This window comes from Lynx canadensis, chromosome A2, assembly GCF_007474595.2.
Source record: "Lynx canadensis isolate LIC74 chromosome A2, mLynCan4.pri.v2, whole genome shotgun sequence".
NCBI lineage: Eukaryota > Metazoa > Chordata > Mammalia > Carnivora > Felidae > Lynx > Lynx canadensis.
The window spans coordinates 7,009,303-7,024,256 of NC_044304.2; the positions used below are offsets into that span (position 1 = coordinate 7,009,303).

The 14,954-nt window shown below is 43.1% G+C and overlaps 1 protein-coding gene and 2 pseudogenes across 1 annotated transcript; 1 reads left to right on the forward strand and 2 right to left on the reverse strand.

The window, feature by feature from the left end:
* Positions 1–422: 422 nt before the first annotated feature.
* LOC115527630 lies at positions 423–7,151 on the reverse strand (annotated as a pseudogene).
* Positions 7,152–10,064: 2,913 nt separating this feature from the next.
* Positions 10,065–11,008, reverse strand: LOC115503509 (olfactory receptor 7D4-like). The gene has a single exon (XM_030299766.1). The coding sequence runs from the start codon at positions 11,001–11,003 to the stop codon at positions 10,065–10,067; it is 939 nt and encodes a 312-aa protein (XP_030155626.1). The 5' UTR covers positions 11,004–11,008.
* A 1,401-nt stretch (positions 11,009–12,409) lies between these two features.
* On the forward strand, positions 12,410–13,721 carry LOC115503516 (annotated as a pseudogene).
* The last annotated feature ends 1,233 nt before the right edge of the window (positions 13,722–14,954 follow it).

The window sequence follows — 14,954 nt, forward strand, 5'->3', positions numbered from 1 at the left end:
CTTTCATGATGTGTATGTATATCAAAGTGTTATGTGTATGCCTGCAACTAATCCAGTATTGTATGTCAATTATTCTTCAATAAAAAGAGCAACATCGTTTTCATGTGCATCATCAAATGTGTTTTATGTATCTATAGAACTGGTCATCTCGGTTGCTATGTTAAAGTTTCATCTTTTATTTGAGAGAGAGAGAGAGAGAGAGAGAGAGAGAGCAGAGGAGGGTCAGAGGGAGAGAGAGATCATCTTAAGCAGGCTCCATGTCCAGTTTGGAGCCCAAATGAGGGGCTTGATCTCAGGACCGTGTGATCATGACCTGAGCCAAAATCGAGTCAGATGCTTATCCACCTGAGCCACCCAGGCACCCCTAATGTTTCATCTTTTACTGTGCAAACATTTGTTTTTTTAAACATCCCCATAAAACTCAAATTTATTATTTTACATTAACATTATGGAAGTTAAAGAAAGTAATCAAGTTGTCTCATGGACTTGAAGGTGACTTCTTAATTCTCACTTCCCTAAACCCCATGAAGCAGTCACTACATTTATAAGGTAAGTCAGCTTAGTGCTTGAAATCTAGATGAATATTAAGTTCTTCAGTTTGTCTTGTCGAATATTCACCATATTGACATAAAGTAACCCCTTCAGATAAAGGTGAATTCAACTGTTTGCAATATTCTAGCACCCTTGAAAAGCCTTTCCCAGTCACCACAAGCATGAGGAGAAATTTAAGTATCTCTGTAGCAACACCTGTTAACATTTGCAAGAAGTCTCCTCCGAAAACCACATACTTGACATACAAAGAAGTTTTTACATTTGTCAGAGGTAATTTTGCTGAAGAGGCTGTCGCTGTCCATCTTCTCCGTAGTTATATTTATGATTAACTCTTTAGTTATGTCCACTTACCACATGGGTGTGGAAGTCTTCTGAATTGACTGTTTCATGCTCACGAAACTGACACAAGTACCATTCATCACAGCTGTGCTCCCGGAAATGTAGGTCGAGGTCACTGCATGAGGAGAACTGTACATTGTGCAGCTCACACCAATAAAGGTGGTCAATAAAATGGGTGTCTGCAGTGTGCTGGCTGAGGTTCTCAAAAATCACTGTTTTATAGTCACAATATCTATAAATGTAGGGATCGTCTTCACGCAGTTTGCGTGTTCGATCAGAAGCACGTTGGTAGAGAAACTGTCCTTGCATGCTTGACACACATCTGAATCAGTACGCTTATGCTTCAGGATCATATGCTGATTTAAATAAGAAAAATATTTGCTGATAGGGTTTTGGGAGTAATGGTGGGGTTCGGAGCCGACAGTCAAGAAAGACTTCTGGAAGATGTCTTTGGTGCAAAACGGTGATTTTATTAATGCACAGGCACAAGACCCATGGGCATGAAGAGCTGTACTGGGGTCATGATGGGTAACTCATTATATATCCTCAGGTTGGGAGGGGGTCAGGGATAGAGAAAGTCTCTAAGGTATTTTGGAAGCAAGGTTTCCAGGATCTTGAGGGGCTGGCTGTTGTTAGGAAAACATCATTTATGACTGTTAGTAAAACCTCAGCCATGAGAGCCTTCAGATGTATATCAGGGGCCATATGCTTGGAGTATAATTGCCAATATATACTCGGGGGTTAAAGAAAAAGGAGGTTTGCAAAGGAATTTTTATGTGTTTAAAAAGACTCACAGGATCCTGGTTGGGGCGGGGCAGACAGGATAATGTTAAGCCAAGATACCCTTTGCCCCTAGCAAAGTGTCATCATCAAGGCAGCTGAGCTCCTAGAGGGAAGTCACTCTGCCTGTTTCAAGGACTTGTCAGTGGGCTGTTGGCCATAAGGGAATTTAATTTTTTTTTAATTTTTTTTAACGTTTATTCATCTTTGAGAGACAGAGCATGAGTGGGGAAGGGGTAGAGAGAGGGAGACACAGAATCCGAAGCAGGCTCCAGGCTCTGAGCTGTCAGCACAGAGCCTGACGCGGGGCTCAAACTCACGAACTGCAAGATCATGACCTGAGCCGAAGTCAGATGCTCAACCGACTGAGCCACCCAGGTGCCCCGGGAATTTGATTTTTCATTTGCCTTAGTTTCCCACATCACCATGGCAAGCACTTAAATCCCCCTTACATCTTGATGAGGGTGATATTAGGGCTCCAGGAAACAGAGTCTATAGGTTTCTGGAGATTAGGTTATGGATAAGATTGCCTTTTTCTTGCAGTTTACTAAGTTATCTGTAAACTGAAGGAGACCCCTGTCAGTTTAACCATTTGTTTTCTGTCTTTTTCCTTTGCTCTTAGGCAGCCAGGAGTGTCTGAGGACCATCACACATATCCCACCTGGTGGGGGGGGGGGGGGGGAAGGTGCTGTTAGCCTGTACTTTGCCCTCAGCTTGCCTTATGGTCCCTCATTACTATTGAACTCACAAAGTTCACATTTCTAGATGCCACTGCTATTAGCTCTCAGTAAAGGCTACTTCTGCTGGGCCATCACATTCAAAGCTTGGCTCTTGCCAAGAATTTTGGAAAGCTTAGCTGGAGTCTCCCCTTCAGTTTGGTTGTGGAGACTATCAAGAAATTGTTTTCTGTCTCTATATCATAATCTTCAGAAATTGCACGCACTTCTGCAGCAATTGGAACATCTTCAGCAGTGTGAATTTCTATAGGACTCTGCTCTTGAGTTTGTTGGTTGACTGATTCAGGTTGTAAAGGGCAAACATAGCTAGCCTCCTGTAGCCCAAGAGTAAACTATGACCTATGTAAGCTTAGAAGGACCACAGAGTGTGAGATGCTGAACCAGTGTTTGTTTTGGGCTTTCATAGAAGCGTTTCTCCTGTTCCCAAAATATTAGTTCTGCTTAAAACCACATTTGCTGAGTTACTAAGAGATAAAACTCCCTCTTAACTGCTTGTTTGAGCTTCTGTAAACCTGCTTGGCGTAATCACCCTTCCCCATTCTCAGGCACCGCATTCTGTTCGAACTAGATAGAAGACTAATATTGTAAACAACATGATTCAGCATTCAACTAGCTAGAGTCAACAAGTTATATTTTAAAATTCTTCAGGACTGTGTGATTGGTGCCCGCCTCATATTTTAAAGACCTACAACACTGTGTGATTGGTGCCCGCCCTTTCAAACTGCCACCCTTTGCAACCCGAGTGGTCGATACAGCCTTTATGAGGCATTCCCAAAGCTTGTTCGGGGCCAGACTTTCGGGACCTGTTGTATTTCCCTGCCTGGCCCGGCCGTAATAAACTTGTTTTGATCCTGTTTTTGCTGTCCCAAGTTCATAAGTGATCACGACCTGTTAGTGTCAGGCGTTGGGCGGGGTAAAGATAGGAGTTAGAGTCAAAAAGAATTTTTGCAGTTTAAGGATTTATTGGGAACTAAGGTTCCGGGCGAGGTTCCGTGACTCGAGGAGTGAGAGGAGTCAGGGAAGCCGCCCCCGGGTATGGTGGGATAGGGTTTTTAAGCTGCAGCAGTTCCGGGTTTAGGTTCGGGTGGGTCTTTCTTTCGCGCCAGGTTGTGCTGTTGCTCGGTAATTGGTTGACCTTCAGTTCGTTCTGGCGAGCTGCTGGGGCTTTCCGTTGGGTTGTGCTGGCGCTCGGTGATTGGTTGCCCTTCAGTTTCTTCCGTCGCGCTGGCGAGAGGGTCCCCTTCCAGGGACATCCTAACACGACCTACAACAAGGTGAGTCACACACTCTTCACAAATTTCAGTATCAGCAGATTTTTTTTGTGGGAAAGGCAGTGTGGTCTACAATTCTAAGTAGAGGACTGGGAGCCAGGTAGTAATGGTTTTTCTTTCTGGCCTTGATTCCATCTGTAAATTTTAGGAAGTCATTTGATGTCCCTCTATGAGAATCATCATTTTTGGTGTCAAAATAAGTCTGGTTGTCTCATGGAACAGATACCAAAACAATGGCCAGAAAAAATTCCATTGAATCCATCTGCAATTCTGCAGTTTTTATAAGACTATCTGCATTTCCTGCTTGGATTTAAAAAGTCTCTTCAAACGGTAGATTTTATTCAGATTTTATAATTTTCTTCTTAAACATATTTAACGGCATTTAAATCTCTAATCTGAATGGAATTTATTTTGACATGTAGTGTGTGATAGTGGATCCAGTCACATTTTTTTCCTCCAGAGAATATGGCTAATTGTTTTAGGACGACTTATTGATAAACCGTTTGGCATACTGAATTGGAATTCCATCCTTTTTTAAAATTTTTTTTTTAATGTTTTTATTTATTTTTGAAGGAGAGAGAGAGAGAGACAGAGCATGAGCAGGGAAGGAGCAGAGAGAGAGGGAGACACAGAATCAGAAGCAGGTTCCAGGCTCTGAGCTGTCAGCACAGAGCCCGACACGGGGCTCGAACTCACGGACCGGGAGATCATGACCTGAGCCGAAGTCGGACGCTCAACCGACTGAGCCACCCAGGTGCCCCTGGAATTCCATCCTTATTTAAAAAACAATTATTATAATTTTTTTAATGTTTATTTATTTTAGAGAGAGAAAGACAGAGCATGAATGGGTGAGGGGCAGAAAGAGAGAGAGAGAGAGAGAGAGAGAGAGAGAGAATCTGAAGCAGGCTCCAGGCTCCAGGCTCTAGCTGTCAGTATGGAGTCCAACGCGAGGCTCGAACTCACAAACTGTGCGATCATGACCTGAGCCAGAAGTCGGACATATTGGTTTCGAGAACTCTTGTGTACTAGTAATATATTAATATATTTATGTATGTGCGTTATGCACTCTTGATTATGGTAGCTTTATATGTTTTAATATGTCATGGTAAATATATAATGTTAGGTAATATTTGTTGTATGTTATGCAGTAGGTGTTCAGCTTGGCCTTCTTCACAGGTCAGCTGGTAGTGTATGCAGACAGGTGGGATTAGTATTAGGGTCTGTGCGTTTGAAGGAGCAAACACTTCTTTCCATCTAATTTAGAGGCTTCTTTCACTAGATAAAGATCTTCTGCTGGGTTTCAGGGATGGTGGCCTTGCCTCTGGGATCATAGTTGAGTGGGGTTGGAGCCATGTGATACCACAGCTCCTGGATCTGTAGAAGGGCCTGTGGTTGGAAATCCTATTAATAGGGAAAAGGACCTTATCTGGGTCCTGGGAAGACAGGACTGCCTCCAGGACCTTGGTCAGGGCTGGCACAGGGTCTTCAGGGTCCACAGGTGGCAGTGGTGGGGTTTTGGAGTGGTGGGGGGGTCCAGAGCCTATTTCCAAGAAAGAATTTTTGAGACATCTTGGTGCAAAAAAAAAAGTGGTTTTATTAAAGCACAGGGACAGGATCCATAGGCAGAAAGAGCTACACTGGGGTTGTGAAGAGTGGCAGGTTATATACTGTGGAGTTGGGGGAGGTAAAGGCAAAAGGAGGGCCTCCTGAAGGACTTTTACGTGTTAAAGAGGACTCACAAGATGCCAGGGGTCTTGCTGTTGTCAAGCTAAGGTTGTTTTCCCTCTAGTAATGCATTAACATTAAGACAGTAGGAAGTTGCTGGAGAACTGTTATACTCTGTATTTGCCTCAAGCATTTGTTACTGGGCTGCTGGTTATAAAGAAATTTAATTTTACCTGTCATCTCCTTCTTGCCTTTGTTCCCCTATCACTTTGGAGGGGAGGGTGATATCAGGGCTCTAGGAAACTGAGTACACAGGTTTCTGGAGATTAGGCTATTGATAAGATTGCCTTTTTCTTGTAACTTACTAAGACATTTGTAAACTAATGGAGATTCCTGTCCTGTTTGACTGTGATCTGTATCAGTTAACCATTTGTTTTCTTTCCTTTCCTTTGTTCTTGGGCAGCCAGGAGTGCCTGTGGAATATCACACACATCTCACCTCGGGATGGGGGGAGGGCAGGGTTTGGTGGAGGGGGGGTGTTGTGCTAGCTTGTGCTTGACCCTCAGCTTGCCTTATGGTCCCTCATTAGCTTGGCTATTTTCCCAGTTGTGTGGAAAGGTATGGCTCTCTCACTAGCCATGTGTGAATAGCTCCACAACGCAGCTCAGAGGAGCTGCAGCCATGTCATAGAGCTGCCTTAGGTTCCACATCCATGACCGAGTCCTGTAGGCCTGCTTCAGTGGGCACTGATGGATGGGGCTCCCCCTCGGTCCCTCTGTGGGCATGATTCTTCCTACATCATGTCTCAGAGTCTGGACCTGGGTTGTGGGCTGCTTCAAAATCTACAGGGACACAGATGGACACCAATCCTTCTGGATTCCCCTGTGGGAAGACCACAGCTGAGAGAGACTAGAGCTGGGTCATAGGCTGGCTGTTCAAGGTCTGCCTCTCAGAGTGAGGTCAGCAGGCCTGTTACCTGAGGCATGGGTGGATGTGTCTCCTTCCAGGGCCTGAGGGATTTTGCTGGTGCCATGGCCAAATGGGGCTGTAGCCAAGTCCACATGGGGTTATGGCTGTTTCCAGGTGTGTACCTGGGACCACGGTCAGTGAGCTGACCACCCGGGCACAGGTCTACTTTTTCAAAATGCCCCTTTGCATTCTCAGGCTCTTCTGGGATTTTGCTGAAACTCCCACAAATGGGGGGGGGGGGCGGTCTCTAGAATTTAGAAAAGGCAAGGGAACAAACTTTCTCAAGCACCTCCAGAGAGAAAGTAGCCCTGCTGATGCATTTTAGACTTCTGACCTCCAGAAATATAAAATAATAAATGTGTGTCATTTTTTTTTAAATTTTTTTTCAACGTTTATTTATTTTTGGGACAGAGAGAGACAGAGCATGAACGGGGAAGGGGCAGAGAGAGAGGGAGACACAGAATCGGAAGCAAGCTCCAGGCTCTGAGCCATCAGCTTCAAAAAGAAATTAATACACCTCTCTTCCAAAATCTGCCCATTTTATTGCCACTGGCTAGGTCACAGCCTCATCATTCATCATCTCTCCCTTCGACCACTTCAACCATCTCCTAACTGTCCCCTCTGCCTCCACTTTCTCCCACTCAGAGTAATCCTAAGGTCCTCATGCTACACCTGTGTTTACGCATGGTGCCAGTGCTCCATTGCTTTCAAATCCTTAATATATCAAAGTAGACTCTCAATAGTCTGTCCTCCGTCTACATATCTAGACTTATTTCCAATAACTCAGTCATCAGTTCCATATACCCTCCTGAAACGCCTCGGTCTTGAATTTCTCCATGTTAATGTGTATGTGGTTCCTTTCTCCTCTAGTTCCCACCCTCCTCTCTACTTCCTACCCAACCCATTCTCCAGTTAAGCTTCTAGTGGTCATTTGGTGCTCAGTGCTCAGTGTATTCTCCCACAAGAAGTTTTTGGTGAATCCCAAGTGTTGGTGATGATGTGGAAAATGTTGATCATCACTCATTTCTTGGGGGAATGCAAAGTAGCGAAGCCACTTTGAAAAAGCAGTTTAGCATTCTTTCTTACAAATTCATTCATTCTTACAAATGAAATGCAAATTTACCGTGTGACTCAGTAATTACACCATGAGTTGTCTACCCCAAAGAAATGAAAACACGTGTCAACACAGAGACACACATGCAAAAGTTCACCCATCATAACCCCAAACTGGAATATCCAATTGTCTACCAACTCTGGATAAATAGGGCTACATTTATTTATACATGTGAGTATTATTCTGCAAACATAAGAAACAAAATGCTGATATGTGTTTTCTACATAGATAACCCTCAAAAATCGTTACGCTAAGTGAAAGAAGCCAGAATCAAAAGACCACATATTATATGATTCCATTTACATAAAATATCTAGAAAAGGCCAATTTATAGAGACAGGAAGCAGATAAGGCATTGCCTAGGACTAGGTGGGAGTGGACATTAACTGCAAATGGAGACAAGGGAACATTTTGGAGTGTTAGAAATGTTCTAAAACTGCATTGTGGTGATGGTTGCATAACTCTCTGTTTACTAAAATTGTTGAATTTACATTTTGAATGGGTGAATTTAATGGTATGCAAATTATACCTCAATTTCATTAAATAAATTTAAAAAAAATTTTTAACATTTATTCATTTTTTGAGAGACAGAGCACAAGGTGGGGGGGGGGGAGAGAGAGAGAGAGAGAGAGAGAGAGAGAGAGAGAGAGAGAGAATCCAAAGCAGACTCCAGGCCCCAAGATGTTCAGCACAGAGCCTAATGTGGGACTTGAACTCATGAGCCATGAGATCATGACTTTTACCAAAGTTGGACGCTTAACCTACTGAGCCACCCAGGCACCCCTCATGAAATAAATTTTTAAATATTTTCTCTGGAATTGCTCAAGATGACTTGAAAACTTTTTACCTTTCTTTTCAATAGATTCTTTTATACACCAACATTTTTATGCTCACCACTCCGTATTACAATCATGTTTACCTCTTTGGTCCCCTCCTCAATTTGTAGGGACAAATTACAAATTAGACAATAATTACACACTGCTAGAAACTTAATGGAATCAAAGTGAATTGAAGCCACCCCAATATTATTGAAAAATTATTATTTTTTTCAGTAATTTCAAGATCTAACTATATATGTATGTATATATATCTATATCGATATCGATATAGATATAGATATATCTCCAATACTTGTTTTTTGTTCAGTTTGGTTTTGTCCCAAAACCAAAAATTCCAACTATGATATTGTTTTAATTCCCTTCACAGTCTTCACCACCTGACTTCATTAGGGGTCCTCAGAAACAGACACTGAGCCAATGATTCATGTGCAAGTGCTTTACTGGGAGAAGTAAGGAACAAGGACATGGGTTAGAGACAGGAGAAGTGATATAGGGAACAAAATATATCCAGTAAAGCATACCGTAAGTCAGCTCCCACAACAAGTGAGCAGAGTTTTCATCCTGTGGGAAAATACTGGAAATTGGCATAAAATGGAAATATGAGAATTATCACAGCTAAGGAGTAAAGAAGATGGTATGCCTCACACCTCTCCATGAAGATCTGTCCATGCTGGGGCATACTTCCCTGTTACTTCTACCCCCATGCACCTGTTGCTGAACGTTGGCGGTCATAACATTGTTATGCGGCGGAGAAAGTAAAAGGATCCCGGGGAATGAAGGAGAAATGCTGGTATCTTCTACTACTCCATTCTTCACTGCAGACTCATTTCTATCAAAATTCTTTTTAACAAGTGAAGTGAGTTCTGAATACAATTCACAAGTGTGTAACTACAACTCCTGATAATACCTACTATGAATACTCTCTCCCCAAAATAGTCTTAGTCTATTGTAATCATTATTACATGTTTTAGGATCTTGGGGGCATATCTTAAAACCACAGTAATGGGGAAATAAAGGTCCAATAGAACATGAAATGGGCAGAGAACAAGAAGAAAGGAAGGAAAGAAGGCAGAAGAAAGACAGATATGAGGCAATATCTCAGTGATATCCTATGCAATATGTTGCCTACAAACCTGAACAAATGAGGTTTCAAATCAAGATCCCTACTCTTAAAGTTGAAAATCCACATCAGTGTTTTCAGGAACACTAAGATAGCAAACTTAGGAGCATGGGATCATATTCAGGTTTCCATGTTGGGATCCATCCCAATCTCAATCTTTTTGAAAAAGAGGGAAAATATCTTAAGTAAATGTCAAATACATAAATTTACAGATGTAGATCAACAAGCACAGTCTTGATATGGCAAGCACTTTGGTTATGACTATTGTATGGTTTCCATTCTGTTTCCCCCAGGGAGAAACAAACTTACAACCAAATTAAGGTGAAGGATGTCAGCATTTGAGAAGACAGTTTTGGGAGGAAACCATGCAGGCACTTGCTATAAGTGCTTCACATCAAGTATTAAAAATCTCAGGAATGACTGTAGGAAAGTTAACCAAAGATAGAATGTTATGGGCTGCAAACAGGGAAGACAAACGAAAAAAGGAATTACTGAAGAGATCATTGAGGAGAAACTAATACAAAACCAAAACCAAATGAAGGCAAAGTCATGGGGATTTTGAGAATAGAAGAAGTGAGGCATGTCTTTTAGGGGAGGAAGAAAACCAAGAGATTTATATGCACAATTATTTGCTTTTTGGAGCTCACAATGTCTACTTGGTTCTGAGGCCAGTGGCCCATCATGGACAAAGGGCTCCACGACTATGGAGTCTTCTCAGGGCCCCCTTCACATCCTTGTTCCTGAGGCTGTAGATGAAGGGGTTCAGCATGGGGGTGACCACAGTGTACATCACTGAGGCAATTGGGATTCTCTGGGAAGAATGGATCCCAGCAGGACTGAGATAGAGCCCCAAGCTTGCCCCATAGTACAAGGAGACCACAGAGAGATGTGAGCCACAGGTTGAAAATGCTTTATATTTTCCTGCTGCAGAGGACATTCTCATTAAAGAGGAGACGATCAGAGAGTAGGAAAAGAAGATCCCAGTCAGAGGAAACACACCCAGTATGGCAGTCGACACATACAAGAAGATATTATTGATACGAGTGTCAGAGCAGGCTACCTGGAGAATCTGAACCATTTCACAGAAGAAATGTGGAATTTCCGTACCTGTACAGAAGGTCAGCCACCTCACCAGTAGGACATTAATCAGGGAGACCCAGAAAATGATGAGCCAACACACCAGAACCAGCAGGCCACAGAGTCGTGGGTTCATAATGACTGTGTAGTGCAGGGGGTGGCAGATGGCCACAAACCGGTCATAGGCCATCACGGTCAGGAGGAAACCATCCATTCCAGCAAAAATCATAAAAAAATACAGCTGAGTGAGGCATCCAGGGTAGGAGATGTCTTTGCTCTGTGCCTGGATGTTTACCAGCATCTTCGGGACAGTGGTGGAAATGAAACAGATGTCAACAGAGGACAGGTTAGAGAGGAAGAAGTACATGGGGGTGTGGAGGTTGGAGTCAGAGAGGATGGCCAGGATGATGAGCAGGTTTCCTAGCACAGTGACTAGGTACATGAACAGAAACAAGCCAAAGAGGAGGGGCTGCAGTTCTGGGTCATCTGAGAGGCCCCGGAGGAAGAATTCTGATACCCTGGTATGGTTTCCTGCTTCCATGTGTCTGATGTGTCTCCTAGAGAAGGAGTGAAAAGAAATATTTAGTGCCTAGCCAACTGGGACATCAGCCAGTCATTACCTTTATAATACCATCTTTAAAATTTTTTTAATGTTTATTTATTTTTGAAGGAGAAAGAGAGCATGAGCAGGGGAGGGGCAAAGTGAGAGGGAGACACAGAATCCGAAGCAGGCTCCAGGCTCTGAGCTGTCAGCACAGAGCCCAACGCAGAGCTTGAACTCATGAACTGTGAGATCGTGACCTGAGCCGACTCAGTCAGTCAAATGCCGACTCAGTCAGTAACCGACTGAGCCACCCAGGCGCCCTTCTAATACCACGTTTAGGTGGACATCCTTCACCCTCCATTAGTTCTTCCAAAGGTAAGATTCGCTCAGTCAAATAGTAGCTCGTTTTCAATCTAAATGTTCTTAGGTATCCTTTTAAAAATTTAGCAGACATCTCTTTTTATCTCCTATTCACTGGTCTAATTCTATTTGAAGCCATGTACATAAACCAATTTCTTCTATGATATGACCATTCAAAATAACTGAAGACATTGAATGTCTTTCTTTGATAATCTCCACTATTCAAAGACCTGTATACTAGTTACTCAATTTGTATTCTCAAGTCAAATAGCCTTAATTTTATGCTTCATATCAATGTGACATAACTATTATTATTATTAACTTATTATTTTTCATTCTAAATATGTGGTTATGGCTATTAACTTCTTTGAGGATTCAAAGGCTCGTGTGCAGTAAATAAATGATAGTTTTTTGGTCAATAAATGATAGCTTTTTAAAATCAACCTATTCCTTTTTACTTTTGATACACAACTCTCCCAAAAGACAGCATACACCTGTGGTTTAGAACATAGGATCTGAGTCAGACTTGCTGGAATAGAAATTTGGTCTACCAACTTACTCTCTGTGTGACCCCGAGAAAGTTAATCTCTCATAGCTGCAGATAGTACACCCCTACAATGGAAGTGGTAAGTGTTCCCTACACCATAAGCCTGGTGAGTGAAGTAAATGAGATGATGCACGTAATGTTTCTACTGTGATTCTTGTGACATTCTGTGGACACTTGATAAATGTGAGATTCTGTCCTTACCGTCACTATGGTCTGTCTGTCTTATATGGCTATTGCTTACCAATATTAAACTGAGAGAGCCATCAGAGGTGGAACTCTGATCATTATAAACACAGCAGGCCTGGTAGCTCTTTTGAACACCATCAAGTACTTCTAATTAATGAAGATCCTATGCCTCCCTCTTTCAAATACCATCTGCCAAGTGGACTCATCCAAGAACAGGGAAGAGCAGGTGGACTACATAGATTTTTAAAAAAAGGTGAAACAAAAGCACACACACATTAAAGCAAAACACGAAACTTGTATGGGAGCGTGTGCTCATGTGCACTCACTCTAGAGCAGGGGTGTGTTATATTAAAACTTAGCACTGGGGCGCCTGGGTGGCGCCGTCGGTTAAGCGTCCGACTTCAGCCAGGTCACGATCTCGCGGTCCGTGAGTTCGAGCCCCGCGTCAGGCTCTGGGCTGATGGCTCAGAGCCTGGAGCCTGTTTCCGATTCTGTGTCTCCCTCTCTCTCTGCCCCTCCCCTGTTCATGCTCTGTCTCTCTCTGTCCCAAAAATAAATAAACGTTGAAAAAAAAAATTTTTTAAATAAAAAAAAATAAAACTTAGCACTTTAATTGCAGAAAAATAGTCAATAGATTTCATCAAAAATATGCAAAAATTGGGGCACCTGGGTGGCTCAGTCAGTTAAGCATCCGACTCTTGGTTTCAGCTTAGGTCATGATCTCCCAGTCACAGGATCAAGCCCCACATAGGGCTCTATGCCACCCTGGGCCTGGAGCATGCTTGAGATTCTCTCTCTCTCTCTCTCTCTCTCTCTCTCTCTCTCTCTCTCTCTCCCCCCCCCCCAGCTTATGCATGCTCTCTCTCCCTCTGTCTCAAAAAAAATTAAAAGATTAAAAAATATCTTTAACCCTTTCACAGCCAGCGCCGAGAGCTATGGGCATCTCTCGGGACAACTGGCACAAGCACCGCAAGACCGGGGGCAAGAGAAAGCCCTACCACGAGACGCGGAAGTAGGAGCTGGGACGCCCCGCTGCCGACACTAAGATTGGCCCCCGCCGTATACCTGCAGTCCGAATTCGAGGAGGCAGTAAGGTGTCTTGAGGCTGGACGTGGGCAACTTCTCCTGGGGCTCTGAGTTTTGTACGCGCAAAACAAAGATTATTGATGTTGTCTACAATGCATCCAACAACGAACTGGTCCGCACCAAGACCTTGGTGAAGAAACATATCGTGCTCATTGATAGCACACAGTACCGGCAGTGGTACGGGTCTCACTATGCACTGCCCCCGGGCCACAAGAAGGGGGCCAAGCTGACTCCCGAGGAGGAGGAGATTTTAAACAAAAAACGATCAAAGAAAATTCAGAAGAAATATGATGAAAGGAAAAAGAATGCCAAATTAGCAGTCTTCTGGAGGAGCGGTTCCAGCAGGGCAAGCTTCTTGTGTGCATCGCTTCAAGACCAGGCCAGTGTGGCCAAGCAAATGGCTATGTGCTGGAGGGCGAGGAGCTAGAGTTCTATCTGAGGAAAATCAAAGCCCGGAAAGGCAAATAAATCTTCCTCCTTCCTATCTTCGGTCATGTAATAAAGGTGTTTATTATGCCCTGTAAAAAAAAAAAAAAGTATGGGGTGCCTGGGTGGCTCAGTCAGTTGAGCAACCGACTAGGGCTCAGGTCATGATCTCACGGTTTGTGAGTTCGAGCTCCGTGTCGGGCTCTGTGCTGACAGCTCAGAGCCTGGAGCCTGCTTCTGATTCTGTGTCTCCCTCTCTCTCTGTCCCTCCCCTGCTCATGCTCTGTCTCTGTCTCAGAAATAAATAAATATAAAAAAAATTTTTTAAGTGTATATATATATATATATTCATATATTAACTTCTATATATTCATAGAAGTTAAAAAATGTGTGTATATATATGTATATATATGGGTGGCTCAGTCGGTTAAGCATCTCACTTCTGCTGAGGTCATGATCTCAGGTTAGTGGGTTCCAGCCCCAGGTCGGGCTCTGGGCTGACAGCTCAGAGCCTGGAGCCTGTTTCAGATTCTGTGTGTGTGTGTGTGTGTGTGTCTCTCTCTCTGCCCCTCCCCTGCTCATGTTCTCTCTCTCTCTCTCTCTCTCTCTCTCTCTCTCTCTCTCTCTCTTTCCCTCTCTCTCTCAAAAATAAATAAACATTAAAAAAAATTTTTTTAACTTAAAAGGCAAAGGGGTGCCTGGGTGGCTCCGTCAGTTAGTTGAGTGTCCGACTTTGGCTCAGGTCATGATCTCACAGTTGGTGGGTTCAAGACCCACATTGGGCTTTACACGGACAGCACAGAGCATGCTTTGGATTCTCTGTCTCCCTCTCTCTCTCTCTCTCTCTGTGCTCGTCCCCTGCTCATTCTTTCTCAAAAATAAATAAACATTAAAAAAAAAACTTAAAAGGCAAAAAATTTAAAAGGCAAAGTTAACATAACAGTAAATGTTTACTTTATGCATGATTGAAAGAGGTCCTTGTTATTACTAATGCCTAGAGAGTGCAATTAATTAAAGAGAGAAACAATTATTGAGGACCAATTTTGTCTGGGGAGTTGCATAGAAAAGTCTTTTCTGAAATTGTATTCTTGAACTGCAAGAGTAAGGATGGGCAATTGTTCATCAAGGGAAATAAGGAAAGGGCACTCATTTGGGGTGGAGAGAACAGAATGTGCACTTTCCTCATGGTTGGATGAGCTTAGTAATGGAACATTTTTGAGAGGCCAGTGAGAAGGAGAGCAGACAGTGAGGTTCAGGACAGAGCACGTGAGGAGCACAAGTGGAGCATCCTATACTATGCCTAAATGTGCCTCTCATGTTGGTGGTTTTATGTTTATTTGTGG